This window comes from Oncorhynchus kisutch, linkage group LG8, assembly GCF_002021735.2.
Source record: "Oncorhynchus kisutch isolate 150728-3 linkage group LG8, Okis_V2, whole genome shotgun sequence".
NCBI classification, from domain to species: Eukaryota; Metazoa; Chordata; class Actinopteri; order Salmoniformes; family Salmonidae; genus Oncorhynchus; species Oncorhynchus kisutch.
The window spans coordinates 51318967-51333240 of NC_034181.2; the positions used below are offsets into that span (position 1 = coordinate 51318967).

Sequence of the window (14274 nt, forward strand, 5' to 3'; positions counted from 1 at the left end):
GAACGCTTTTGACTTTTCGTCTGGATTTTGCGTTCGCGCATAGTGCCTTTGGAATAGTGAACCAAACGCGCAAACAAAACGGAGGTATTTGGACATAAATATGGACGTAATCGAACAAAACAACATTTCTTGTGGAAGTGGGAGTCCTGGGAGTGTAATCCAATGAAGATCAGCAAAGGAAAGTGAAGATTTATAATGATATTTATGACTTTTATTGACTCCACAATTTGGCGGGTAACTGTATGGCTTGCTTTTGTGGCTGAAGGATGTCCTCAGATTATTGAATATTGTGCTGTTGCTGTAAAGATGTTTTGAAATCTGACACAGCGGTTGCATTAAGAACAAGTTTATCTTTAATTCTATATAAAACGTGTATCTTTCATCAAAGTTAATGATGAGTATTTCTGTTATTTGATGTGGCTCTGCAATTTCTCCAGATGTTTTGGAGGCATTTCTGAACATGGTGCCAATGTAAACTGAGGTTTTTGGATATAAATATGAACTTGATCAAACAAAACATACATATATTCTGTAACATTGAGTCCTGGGAGTGTCATCTGATGAAGATCGTCAAAGGTTAGTGATTAATTTGATCGATATTTCTGCTTTTTGTGACACCTCTCTGGTTGGAAAATGGCTGAATGCTTTCTGTGAATAGTTGCTGTCCTAACATAATGATATGTTCTGCTTTAGCCAAAAAGCCTTTTTGAAATCAGACACTGTGGTTGGATTAACCTTTTTGGGATAGGGGACAACATTTTCACTTTTGGATGAATAGCGTGCCCAGAGTGAACTGCCTCCTACTCTGTCTCAGATGCTAATATATGCATATTATTATTAGTATTGGATAGAAAACACTCTGAAGTTTCTAAAACGTTTTGAATGATGTCTGTGAGTATAACAGAACTCATATGGCAGGCAAGAACCTGAGAAAAATCCAACCAGGAAGTGGAAAATCTGAGGTTTGTAGTTTTTCAACTCAGCCCTCATTTTTTTTTTTTACCTTTATTTAACTAGGTAAATCCGTTCAGAACAAATTCTTATTTTCAATGACGGCCTAGGAACAGTGGGTTAACTGCCTGTTCAGTGGCAGAACGACAGAATTGTACCTCCCGGTTACTAGTCCAACGCTCTAACCACTAGGCTACCCTGCCGCACCATTGAAGATACAGGGTGAAATTAGTTATGTTTCACTTCCCAAGGCTTCCACTAGATGTCAACCGTATTTAGAACCTGTTTTGAGGATTCTACTCTTATGGAGGGGCTCATAAGGGCTCTTTGAGTGAGTGGTCTGGCAGAGAGGCACAGACTCGGTCTGGCACGCTCACGTGAAAGGTAGCTACGTTCCACTTCATTTGTGAAGACAAAGGAATTGTCCGGTTGGAACATTAATTAAGTTTTATGTTAAAAACATCCTAAAGCTTGATTCCATACTTAGGTTGGCATGTTTCAACGGGCTGTAATGGAACTTTTTGAACTTTTCATCCGATGTTTGGCGCAACCTGAACGCGCTTTTGGATTTGTTTCCCAAACGCCCTACAAAAGAAGATATTTGGACATAACTGACGGACATTATCGAACAAATCAGAATATTTATGGTGTAACTGGGATTCCTGGGAGTGCATTCTGATGAAGATCATCAAGGTAAGTGAATATTTAAAATGCTATTTCTGAGTAATGTTGACTACCCAATATGGCGGGTATCTTTTTGGCTGCTTTGTTGTCTAAAGGATGTTCTCAGATTATTGCATGGTTTGCTTTCTCTGTAAAGTTTTTTTTTAATCTGACACAGCGGATGCATTAAGGAGAAGTTTATCTAAAGTTCCATGTATAATAGTCGTATCTTTATCAATGTTTAGTATGAGTATTTCTGTAAATTGATGTGGCTCCCTGCAATATCACCGCATGTTTAGAACTACTGAACGTAACGCGCCAAGGTAAACTTAGTTTTTTTTATATAAATATGAACACTTCTAGGTTAGACTACTGCAATGCTCTACTTTCCTGCTACCCGGATAAAGCACTAAACAAACTTCAGTTAGTGCTAAACACGGCTGCTAGAATCTTGACTAGAACCAAAATATTTGATCATATTACTACAGTGCTAGCCTCTCTACACTTGCTTCCTGTTAAGGCACGGGCTGATTTCAAGGTTTTACTGCAAACCTACAAAGCATTACACGGACTTGCTCCTATCTATCTTTACGATTTGGTCCTGCCTTACATACCTACACGTACGCTACGGTCACAAGACGCAGGCCTCCTTACTGTCCCTAGAATTGCTAAACAAACAGCTGGAAGCAGGGCTTTCTCCTATAGAGCTCTATTTTTATGGAATAGTCTACCTACCCATGTGAGAGACACAGACTCGGTCTCAACCTTTAAGTCTTTATTGAAGACTAATCTCTTCAGTAGGTCCTATGATTGAGTGTAGTCTGGCCCAGGAGTGTGAAGGTGAACGGAAAGGCACTGGAGCAACGAACCGCCCTTCCTGTCTCTGCCTGGCCGGTTCCCCTCTCTCCACTGGGATTCTCTAACCCTGTTACATGGGCTGATTCACTGGCTTACTGGTGCACTTCCATGATGTCCCTGGGAGGGGTCCGTCACTTGAGTGGGTTGAGTCATTAAAACCAGTTATGCATTAGGGGGCGCTATTAAAACTTTGGGATGAAAAACGTTCCCGTTTTAAACAAGATATTTTGTCACGAAAAGATGCTCGACTATGCATATGATTGACATCTTTGGAAAGAAGACACTCTGACGTTTTTAAAACTGCAAAGATATTGTCTGTGAGTGCCACAGAACTGATGTTACAGGCGAAACCCAGATAAAAATCCAACTAGGAAGTGCCGCATTTTTTGAAACCGCCTCATGCCAATGACTCCTTATATGACTGTGAATGAGCTACGAATGAGCTTACGTTTTCCACGTATTCCCCAAGGTGTCTACAGCATTGTGACGTCTTTTTACGCATTTCCATTGAAGAATAGCCGTAAGGGAGCATATTTAGCAAGTGGTCACATGGTGTCTCCCTCAGAAAATCTTGCGTAAAATACTGAGGTAGCCATTTTTCCAATCGCTTCTTATGAGAAACCAATTGCCTCAACGGATATATTATCGAAAATATATGTTAAAAACACCTTGAGGATGGATCCTAAACAACGTTTGCTGTGTTTCTGTCGATATTATGGAGTTAATTTTGAAATAAGTCTGGCGTTGTAATGGTAGCATTTTCCGGTCGATTTCTCAGCCAAGCATGATGAACAAATGGGAGCTATTTTGCCTACAAAAATAATATTTTTGGAAAAAAGGAACATTTGCTATCTAACTGGGAGTCTCCTGAGTGAAAGCATCTGAAGTTCTTCAAAGGTAATGATTTAATTTGGTTGCTTTTCTTATTTTCGTGAAAATGTTGCCTGCTGCCAGCAGAGCCTAGCATAGCATTATGCCATGATAAATGTACAAAAATGCTTGTCTAGCGTTGGCTGTAACGCATATTTTGAAAATCTGAGATGACAGTGTTGTTAACAAAAGCTAAGTTTGTGTTTGAATATATTTATTTCATTTCATTTGCGATTTTCATGAATAGGAAAAGTTACTAGGGGTATTTATGTCCGCTGCATTATGCTAATTCGTTTGAGGCTATGATTACGCTCTCCTGGATCCGGGATTGCTAGTTTCAAGAGGTTAACGTGGTCTTCCTGTCTGGGTTGGCACCCCCCTTGGGTTGTGCCGTGGCGGAGATCTTTGTGGGATATAGTCGGCCTTGTCTCAGGATGGAAAGTTGGTGGTTGAAGATATCCCTCTAGTGGTGTGGGGGCTGTGCTTTGGCAAAGTGGGTGGGGTTATTATCCTGCCTGTTTGGCCCTGTCTGTGGGTATCGTCGGATGGGACCACAGTGTCTCCCGACCACTCCTGTCTCAGCCTCCAGTATTTATGCTGCAGTAGTTTGTGTCGGGGGGCTAGGCCAAGTCTGTTATATCTGGAGTCTTATCCGGTGTCCTGTATGAATTTAAGTATGCTCTCTCTCTCTCTCTCTCTCTTTCTGAGGACCTGAGCCCTAGGACCATGCCCCTCGGGACTACCTGGACTGATGACTCCTTGCTGTCTCCAGTCCACCTGGCCGTGCTGCTGCTCCAGTTTTAACTATTCTGCCTGCGGCTATGGAATCCTGACCTGTTCACCGGATGTGCTACCTGTCCCAGACCTGCTGTTTTCAACTCTCTAGAGACAGCAGGAGCGGTAGAGATACTCTCAATGATCGGCTATGAAAAGCCAACTGACATTTACTCCTGAGGTGCTGACCTTTGCACCCTCGACATCCACTGTGATTATTATTATTTGACCCTGCTGGTCACCTATGCTGGTCACCTATGAATCTCCACCTGGCACAGCCAGAAGAGGACTGGCCACCCCTGATAGTCTGGTTCCTCTCTAGGTTTCTTCCTAGGTTCTGGCCTTTCTAGGGTGTTTTTCCTAGCCACCGTGTTCTACACCTGCATTGCTTGCTGTTTGGGGTTTTAGGCTGTGTTTCTGTACAGCACTTTGAGATATCAGCTGATTTTAAGAAGGGCTTTAATAACTGATTTGATTTGATTTTGATTTGTTGTGTTGGTATGGGTATCTGTATTTGTTTGTGTTGACTGTATGTGAATGTTTGTGAGTTTTGTGTGAGTGTCTGTGTAGTGTGTGTATGTGAGTGTGTATACAGTGTGTATTTTTAGTCTTGTGAGTGTGCATGGAGTCAGTGCAAGATAGGGACAGTGCATATAGTCTAGATAACAATTAATGAACTATTTAGCAATCTTATGGCTATTTAGCAGTCTTGGGCTTGGAAGTAGAAGCTGAGACAGCGAGACGGAGCCTGTTGGTCCGAGAGCCAATGCTCTGATACCGTTTGACGGACCATAGCAGAGTGAACAGTCTATGGCTTGGACGGCTGGAGTCTTTGGCAATTTTTAGTCCCTTCTTCTGACACCGCTTGATATACTGTAGAGGTCCTGGATGGCAGGGAGCTCGGCCCCAGTGATGTAATGTGCTGTAAGCACCACCCTCTAGCGCATTGCGGTCGAGGGTGGTGCATTTGCCATACCAAGTGGTGATGCAGCCATTCAAGATGCTCTCCATGGTGCAGCTGTAGAACTTTTTGAGGATCCGAGGGCCGATGACAAATCTTTTTAGCTTCTTGAGGGGGAAGAGGTGCTGTCCTGCCCTCTTTACGACTGTGTGGGTGTAGATGGACCATGTTAAGTCCTTAGTGATGTGGATGTCAAGGAACGTAAAGCTCTCTATCCACTCTACCACAGCCCCATCGATGTGGATGGGGGTGTGCTCTCCTCTCTTTCTCCTGTAGTCCACGATCAGCTCATTGGTCTTAAAGATTGAGGGATAAGTTGTTGTCATGGCACCACACTGCCAAGTCTCTGACCTTGTCCTTGTAGGCTGGATCATCGCCATCACTGATAAGGCCCACCACTGACGTGTCATCAGCAAACTTGATGATGATGATGGTGTTGGAATCATGCGTGGCCACGCAGTCGTGGGTAAACAGGGAGTACAGAAGGGGACTAAGCTCACACCCTTGAGGGGTCCCTGTGTTGAGGGTCAGCATGGCGGAGTTCTTGTGCCTACCCTCACCATTTGGGTCCGTACCGTCAGGAAGTCCAGCATCCAGTTACAGAGGGAGGTTTTCCATCCCAGGGTCCCCAGCTTGGTAATGAGCTTGGAGGTGACAATGGTGTCGAACGCTGAGCTGTAGTCTATGAACAGCATTCTCACATAGTTATTTCTCCTCTTGTCCAGGTGGGAGAGGGCAGTGTCAAGTGCAATTGAGATTGCATTATCTGGGATGGTGGTGTTAATGTGTGTCATGACCAGCCTTTCAAAGCACTTCATAATTACATATGTGAGTGCTACAAGGCGATACTCATTTAGGTAGGTTACCTTAGGTTCTTTGGGAACAGGGAAAATGATGTTCACCTTGAAACATGCAATTACAGACTAGCACAAGGAGAGATTGAAAATGTCTGAAGACACTTGCCCGCTGGTCTGCGCATGCTTTGAGGAGGTGCCCTGGTATTCCGTCTGGCCCGGCGGCCTTGCGACTGTTAACCTGTTTAAAGGTTTTACTCACATCGGCCACGGAGAGCGAGTCACACAGTCATCCGGAACAATAGGGGATTTCACTCAAGACTCAGTGTTGTATTCCTCGAAGCTAGCATAAACAGTCTTGTAGCCTCGCGTCTGCTTCATCGGACCACTTCCATATTGAGCATGTCACTGGTACTTCCGATGTTAAAATTAAGTGGTGCACAATTGACAAATTAGATTTCTGAGAATTATGTCCTAACAACTCCAGAGCCGCTGACTATCTCTGTTTGTTAAATGTTTCCAAACTGACTTATTGAGATCCACCAAATATAACTCGAATAATAATCGGGAAACGTACATCAAATCTAACAGGCTGTCTGTCTTGTCACATCGAGTGTTTTACAACTGCTTCAAAAAATATACATTTACCAAGCTAGACACATCTACTCCACTGAAAAGTCTGTCCAACAGTTGATTATAAGTTTGTTGCTTACGGCTCAGTATGTCCAGGATATGTGTGTTTATACGAGTGGTCCCATGTGGCTCAGTAGGTAGAGCATGGCACTTGCAATGCCAGGGTTGTGGGTTCGTATTCCCATGGGGGACCAGTACGATCAAATATGAAAACATATGCACTCACTACTGTAGGTCGCTCCTAAATGACTAAAATGTTAGTTTTTTTAATGTTTATTACATGTTATGTCACGCAAACTGCATATCGACAAACTGCTCTCTACCAGGGTGGCCAGTTTATGGGAAGTTTGCTGATATGCATAAGATGACGGAGGGAGAGAGGGAGAAAGGGAGTAGAGGAGTAGAGGGGTTGATTGGGGATCAGGTATCTTCAGATAGCCCTCAGATTGCCACTGCAGGAGAAACTCAGTAGTCCCGGTGGGACGCGGCACAGACTCCCGCAGTGCCCTGTCAAACGCCATGACATCATCAGGTCACACATTCCAACAGAGAGGGAAAATCGGACACAACATCCCATCACATGGATACAGTGTATTTCGCTGACATTTGACAGCTGTTCAAAGAAGCCGTCCCTTATGTGTTAATCTCAACACCCTTCAATATGTAGTGACGAGCATACATGTCTCCAATGGATACTTCAGGATTTTGGCAATGAGGCCCTTTATCTACTTCCCCAGAGACATACAAATGTATCCACAAGTGAATCTGACTCTAGGGAAGTAGGAACTCCAGTCCAGACACAACACTGCTTCATGTAGAGGGGTATAAGAACAGTAATAATCTCTGAAATATAAGAAGTACTGCACCAATCACTCGTAATTCTGTCTGTCTGTCCATTCGTCTGTTAATATGTCTGATTTCCCTTCTGTCTGTCTGTTCGTATGCCTGATTGATTGCCGTCTGTCCGATTGCTGTCTCTCTCTGTGGGTGTGTCATAATTCATAATTTCCCCTTTCGCAGCTGGTCACAACTGTCTTTTTTTTATGCAACCCCAAAAATTAAAACATGAGCTCCCTATTCTATGGCTATTTTGCTTAACTGATCTGTTACTCATAATGATTAAACCCACTTCATGGTGGCCCCTTTTGAATGAGAGAAGGAAGAGATTTTGGAACTTTTTCAAACCGCCAATTGTATTGCAGGTTAAAGGTCACATATAAGATAAACATCCTGGAGTTCGAAGCTAAATGGGATAGTGACATTCGTGTGTGTGTGTGTGTGTGTATGTGTGTGTGTCCATATTCGTATTCCGACCGTGAATGGAAGGCAGGTGGCGTGCCAGGTTGCCATGGCAATGCCTCAGTTAAGACACTACCAAGAGGAGGGGAGAGCTGAATGGAGGTCACCATGGTACTCTACTTACACACACAAACACACACTCACACTACTCTGCATTCTCTTCCATCGGATTCCTCAGTAGGGAAAACACTAATACAACTCACACACATCTTTCTCTCTCCTTTTCTCTCTTTCTAACACACAGTGTCTCGTTCATTCTCTCTATCACTCCATCGACAGTATCTTCCTTTATCTCTTGTTTTTTATCTGTCGATCCCTACCTCTATTTCTCTCAGTTCACTATTTCTCACTTTTTCTCTCTCCTCCCTCTCTCCTCGATGCATTTAAAAGTCACACTCTGCAAGAATGGAAGGAGTTGACACAGATAATGTAGAACAACTAAAGACATTTGTTTTTTTAAACCTTGCTCTTAATCTCACTATGATTTACCATGCAATATTTAATTGAACTAAAAACTGACATTTCCCAAAGAAAATGTGTGTGCTTGCTGTTGTTCAAGTATGTTCATATTACAGCGGGCTGCTGATAGGAGGACGGCTCACAATAATGTCTGGAACGGAGCAAATGGAATGGCATCACATGGAAACCATGTGTTTGATGTATTTGATACCATTGCGCCTATTCCGCTCTAGCCATAACAACAAGCCCATGCTCCCCAATTAAGGAGTCACCAACCTCCTGTGGTTAATACGTAAGGTGGAATACAGTAATGTTCTTGCTTTCATCAACCACACTAAGAACTGCCTCAAGACCTCATCACTCATTATCAAGTAGTTCTAATACTAACACGTTGCCTAGGTGACACCATGTACACTATATAGCCAAGCCCTCACTGCTGCAGATCTAACGATAGCAAACTTTCTTCAAACACTCCCCAGAGAAGACAGCCAACCCAAATCATGTCTACCCTTTGTCTCACCTTGACTAGACTGACTTTTTCTAGCTTCCTTTCCTTTGTGTGTGTGTGTCTCCTTCTCACACTCTCACACATGCACAGGCAAACACTCACAAACACACTTAGAATTGAAACGCTGCTGAGCACCATAGCCCAAGGCAATACCAGCGCTGATAGTGAATGTAATATTGTTATTATTGTTTTACTTTCGGAAAGCGTGACCAATATAATCATTATTCAAAATACATGACTGCCACAGGCCCAGAAGGAACTGCTGTTGCTGTTGCAAATGACTGCATTTCACAACTGCTCCTCGACAAACTGAGATAGGAACCCTACTTGTGTCTATATTTGCCTAAATGTTTATTCTCTCTAACACTCGGCTGTATGGAGGGAATGAAAGTTTGATTCAATTTGTGCATTTTTGTCTAAATAAATAGGGATAGACTGTGTGCGTGTGTGTGCACTTGTGTTCGAAGTGTGTTGTATGCGAGTACATGTGCGTTTGTCGCAGACAAGAGTCACCATTCTACACAAGTAAAGCAGTGATGGTATGAAGTTAATATATTCTGTAAAAGTTTGGGATTGAAGAAAGACCAAGTATAACATCTGCATGACCTCTAAAATAATTGGGTCCTTTGTACTGCCAAGGTTTCACTGTGGATCCAACTAAAGTATTCAAATATGTCTGAAAGTGTGTATATAGGAAGGAATATGTATGAGAGAGCGATGGAGAGAGAGAAGAGGGAGTGATAGAAAAAGGGGGAAAACAGAGCGGGAATGAGAGTGAAAAAGGAGAGAGATGCGGAGAGAAAGAAACAGAAAGCGAGATTGGGAGTCAAAGACAGAGAGAGAGAAAGATGCAAGTGTGACTTGTGTGACTTGACTTCTAAAACTATGGTTTTGGAATGCCTTCGCGATATTTACAGATGTAGGCTATTTCATGCCAATAAAGCACCTTAAATTGAAATTGGATTGGAAGAAAGAAAAAATGCATCAGTCCCTGAGAGGACAGCACATGAAATGTGTTGGTAGGGGATTAGATGACTCAGGGAATCAGGCAGAGGAATCTGCTGAGCCAGTTTGGGGTTAGTAGATGACGTGGGCAGTGGAGGTGGGGGCGCGGGGGCACAGACACACACCCCTGTTTTATTCTCATGCCACCAGACCTGTGGGTATTCCAGGGGAGCACGCTGCTTTTCACCTGTCTTACACACACACAGACACACTCACACTCACACACACACACACACACACACACACACACACACACACACACACACACACACACAGTCTAAAGTCAGCTTGATCTGCATTAGTGCTCAAAAGAGCTCTCAAAACAGACAGCTCACACCAGACTCAGAGCTCCCCTCTGTAGCTTTCACCACATGGTGAGATCTGAGAAAGAGAGAGTGCTTTTTAATATGCACTTTAAAGCTGCTCCTTGGTCAAATACAGGGGGGTTGAGAACACTGTGTGTGTATGTGGAGGTCAGAGAATTGGCATTGTGTGATTTGTTGGTTTGATGGTGTATCTAAGATGGCTTTGCAAGCCCCATGTTTCTCTACTGGTGTTGCAAGCACCATGTTTCTCTACTGGTGTTGCAAGCCCCATGTTTCTCTAATGGTGTTGCAAGCCCCATGTTTCTCTACTGGTGTTGCAAGCCCCATGCTCTACCAACTGAGCCACACAGTCATGTTATGATATGGTACCTGTGGTTGTGGGTGTCCTTTGACCAGACATTGTAGCTCCAGGCGGTCTCCTTCTCTGATAGTGTAGATCCTCTCACTGATGTTGTCCTCCTTCACCACGCATGCCTGGCCCGCGTGTGAGATCTGGGCATTGGCAGGGGCTGCATCAACACAGGAGAAACAAAAGAGAAAGGGTCATATTTTCAAACGAAATAACAAATATGTTTTTGTTTTTTGTAAGGTACATGAAAGTTTTATGGCGTTCCTGGAAAAAAAAAATGTTGTATTACAGTTGGAAGCCCCATATTCAGACATCCGAATAATAAAAAAAAAAAACATAATCGTCACAGAAAATTTGCTGTTATTTCTTAAAGAATTTTGTGAAGTTCTATCGCTAAAAAAATAACAAATAAAGATTGAACTAATCACAGGCTTGGTGAGTTAGGTATGTTAGTGTTGGGCTAGAACAAAAATGTTCAGTGCACATCCATTGGATTGAGAAGCACTGAATGAAGTGACAGGTTGAAGAGAACCACAGTAGACACCAATGCCTCAAGAACTAGGACCGAAGACATCTGACTTATGACGTAAAACAGCCTACGAGGCTCGTCACAGAAGGCGGTCAAGATTGCGTGCGAGTTGCTTCATGTAACATCAGCCTGGGCAGGATTTTTACATTTACATTTGAGTCATTTAGTAGGTGATGGGGGACAGGAGGTAGGTGGGGAAGAGAGGGAATTGAGACAGAGACAAGGAGAGAGAAACAGCAGGTGATGGAGAGGGAAGAAGAAAAGAAGATAGAGAGAAAAAAAGAAAAACACTAAGGACTACTCAGAAACCACTGTAGGGAGAAAAAAAGAGGGGAGTACAATCCCAGGTAACAATTATAGGGAGAGAGAGAGAGAAGAATTTGGAATGTTACCTGTAAAGTTCCCCTAATGTTTGAGTGTCCAGTTTTCCATTAGTTAGGGAAACATTCTATCTACACTGAACAAAAATACAGTATAAACTCAACATACAAAGTCCAATGTTTCATGAGCTGAAATAATACATCTCAGAAATATTCCATACGCACAAAGATATTATTTCTCTCAAATTTTAAACACAAATTTGTTTACATCCCTGTTAGTGAGCATTTCTACTTTGCCAAGATAATCAATCCACCTCACAGGTGTGGCATATCAAGAAGCTGATTAAACAGCATGATTATTACACAGGTGCACCTTGTGCTGGTGACAATAAAAGGCCACTCTAAAATGTGCAGTTTTGTCACGCAACACGATGCCACAGATGTCTCCAGTTTTGAGGGGGTGTGCAATTGGCATGCTGACTTCAGGACGTCCAACCGGCCTCACACCCGCAGACCACGTGTATGGCGTTGTGTGGGCGAGCGGTTTGCTGATGTCAACATTGTGAACAGAGTGCCCCATGGTAGGGGTGGGGTTATGGTATGGGCAGGCATAAGCTACGGACAATGAACACAATAGCATTTTATCGATGGCAATTTGAATGCACAGAAATACCGTGACGAGATCCTGATGCCCATTGTAAGGTCATTTTTTTAAGGTATCTGTGACCAACAGATGCATGTCTATATTCCCAGTTATGTGAAATTCATAGATTAGGGCCTAATCAATTTATTTCAATTCACTAATTTCAGTAAAATCTTTGAAATTGTTGCATGTTGTGTTTATATTTTTGTTCAGTATTTCAATTGACTGATTTCCTTATATGGACTGTAACTCTATGAAAGTGTTACATGTTGCGTTTATATTTTCTTTCAGTGATATGTTAACAAAAACCTTCGGAGAACCTTTTTAGTGTGTTTTGGTGTTAAATTTAGGAGAATATTCCCTTCATGTCAAGCAGAACGTATCTAGAACATGGTTGTGGTTTGCTATATTAAGCAGGCAGATAGGCATCCTGTTACTGTTCAATTGAACATTAAAATGGGCAAAACGAGTGACTTAAGCGACTTCAAGCGTTGTATGATTTTCGGTGCCAGGTGTGCCGTATCCAGTATCTCAGAAATGTCTGCCTTCCTGGGCTTTTCACGCCCGACAGTGTCGAGGGTTTACCGAGAATGGTGCAACAAACAAAAAACATCCAGTCAGCGGCAGTCCTCTGGGCGAAAACAGTTTGTTGATGAGGGAGGTTGAATGAGAATGGCAAGAATTGTAAGAATCGTGCAAGCTAACAAGAGTGCCACAAACAGACAAATAACACCACAGTACAACAGTGGTGTGCAGAACAGCATCTCAGAACGCACAACTCGTCAATCCTTTTCATGGATAGGCTATGGCAGCAGACAGCCACACTGGATTCCACTCCTATCAGCTAAAAACAAGAAGAAGTGGCTCCAGTGGGTACACAATCACCAACACTGGACAACTGAGGAGCGGAAAACATTGCCTGGTCTGACGAATCCTTGTTCCGGTTGCGTCATGCTGATGACAGAGTCTGGATTTGGCATAAACAGCTATGGAGTCCATGGACCCATCCTGCCTGGTATAGGCTGGTGGCGTACTGGTGTGGAGAATGCTTTCCTGGCACAAGTTAGGTCCCTTGAGCAATTGAACAAAAAACTTTGACACGATCCTGAATCCATGCCCCAAAGAATATGGGCTGTTCCGGAGGCAAAAGGGTCTCCGGCCCGGCACTAGATGGGTGTACGTAATAAACTGGCTTTCAGATGATGCTGCTACGACCACCGGTGTCAGTTATCAATTCATTTGACTATTCTCTCATCATTGATTTTATTTACTTATTTCAACAACTTAAGGGCTTTCTGTAGAGTTGTCAAAATTGGCACTCCTGAATCACTATGATAAATACAGTTTTTCTTGAGTGTAGTTTTAAGAAAGCTGAAATTTACTTCAAAGTGCAATCAGCCTATTGATTACACCTGTCAAGTTGTTTCAGATCTACACAAATTCCTAGGGAGGAGGTTAGGGTTTCTTCTGGACAGGGTGTAACTATACTGGCCCAATAACACATGCCCTAGAGATATCCCTTGTTGGGACAGTGTTTAGGGTGCTGGTGGCCTGGGTTTGAGACCCGCTAGGACAGTCACCCTACTCTCACGTTCTTAGCAATGTTAATGTCATTATTTGGCAACAGTTACAGCACACCTATCTGATATCATTCAAATGAGTTTCTCATTGAAAGATGGGAATCTGTAGAATTCTAGACAGCTGAGCATCTCAAAAAGAACTCTGTCGTTTTTTTAAATCCACACCATATACTCAAGAAAATATTTTATTGATGATCGTGATTCAGGAGCATCATTGAAACAGGTTAATATGCCCTAAAAACATTGAACAATTAAACAGAACCCCCTAAAATGCTGAAATAAGTCAATCAAATAAATGATGAAGAATAAAGAATAGTCAGATTAACTGATACCTGACATGGACATGGTGGCGTAGCAGGAAAATCTGTTTTTTAGTTTTAATACATTTGCAAAAATGTCTGAAAACCTGTTTTTACGTCATAAATAGTCATATTAAACATTCATGAAAATACAAGTGTCTCACATGTATCGAAAGCCTAGAATCTTGTTAATCCAACTGCGTTGTCAGATTTCAAAAAAGATTTACTGCGAAAGAATACGATGCGATTATCTGAGCATAGAGCCCCATAAAAATCAACTATTTCAACCAGCACAGACGTAACTCAAACATAATCACAAACGGCCTTAAAATATGGTCTCTGGGAAACATTCCTATGAAAATGTTAGTTAATCACCTACTGAGATTCTTAAGGGAACGTTCTCTAAAGTTGTGGGAACATTTGCTGTTAGCTGGGATGATGTGATTCTTATCG

General features: G+C 42.6%; 1 protein-coding gene across 1 annotated transcript in view; it reads right to left on the minus strand.

Moving 5' to 3' along the window:
* Positions 1-14274, minus strand: part of LOC109895575 (MAM domain-containing glycosylphosphatidylinositol anchor protein 1) — a 410076-nt gene that overhangs the window by 311554 nt on the left and 84248 nt on the right. Inside the window, exon 3 of the mRNA XM_031830541.1 lies at positions 10471-10610. Within this exon, the coding sequence (XP_031686401.1) occupies positions 10471-10610 (140 nt within the window). The remainder of the gene's footprint in view (positions 1-10470; positions 10611-14274) is intronic.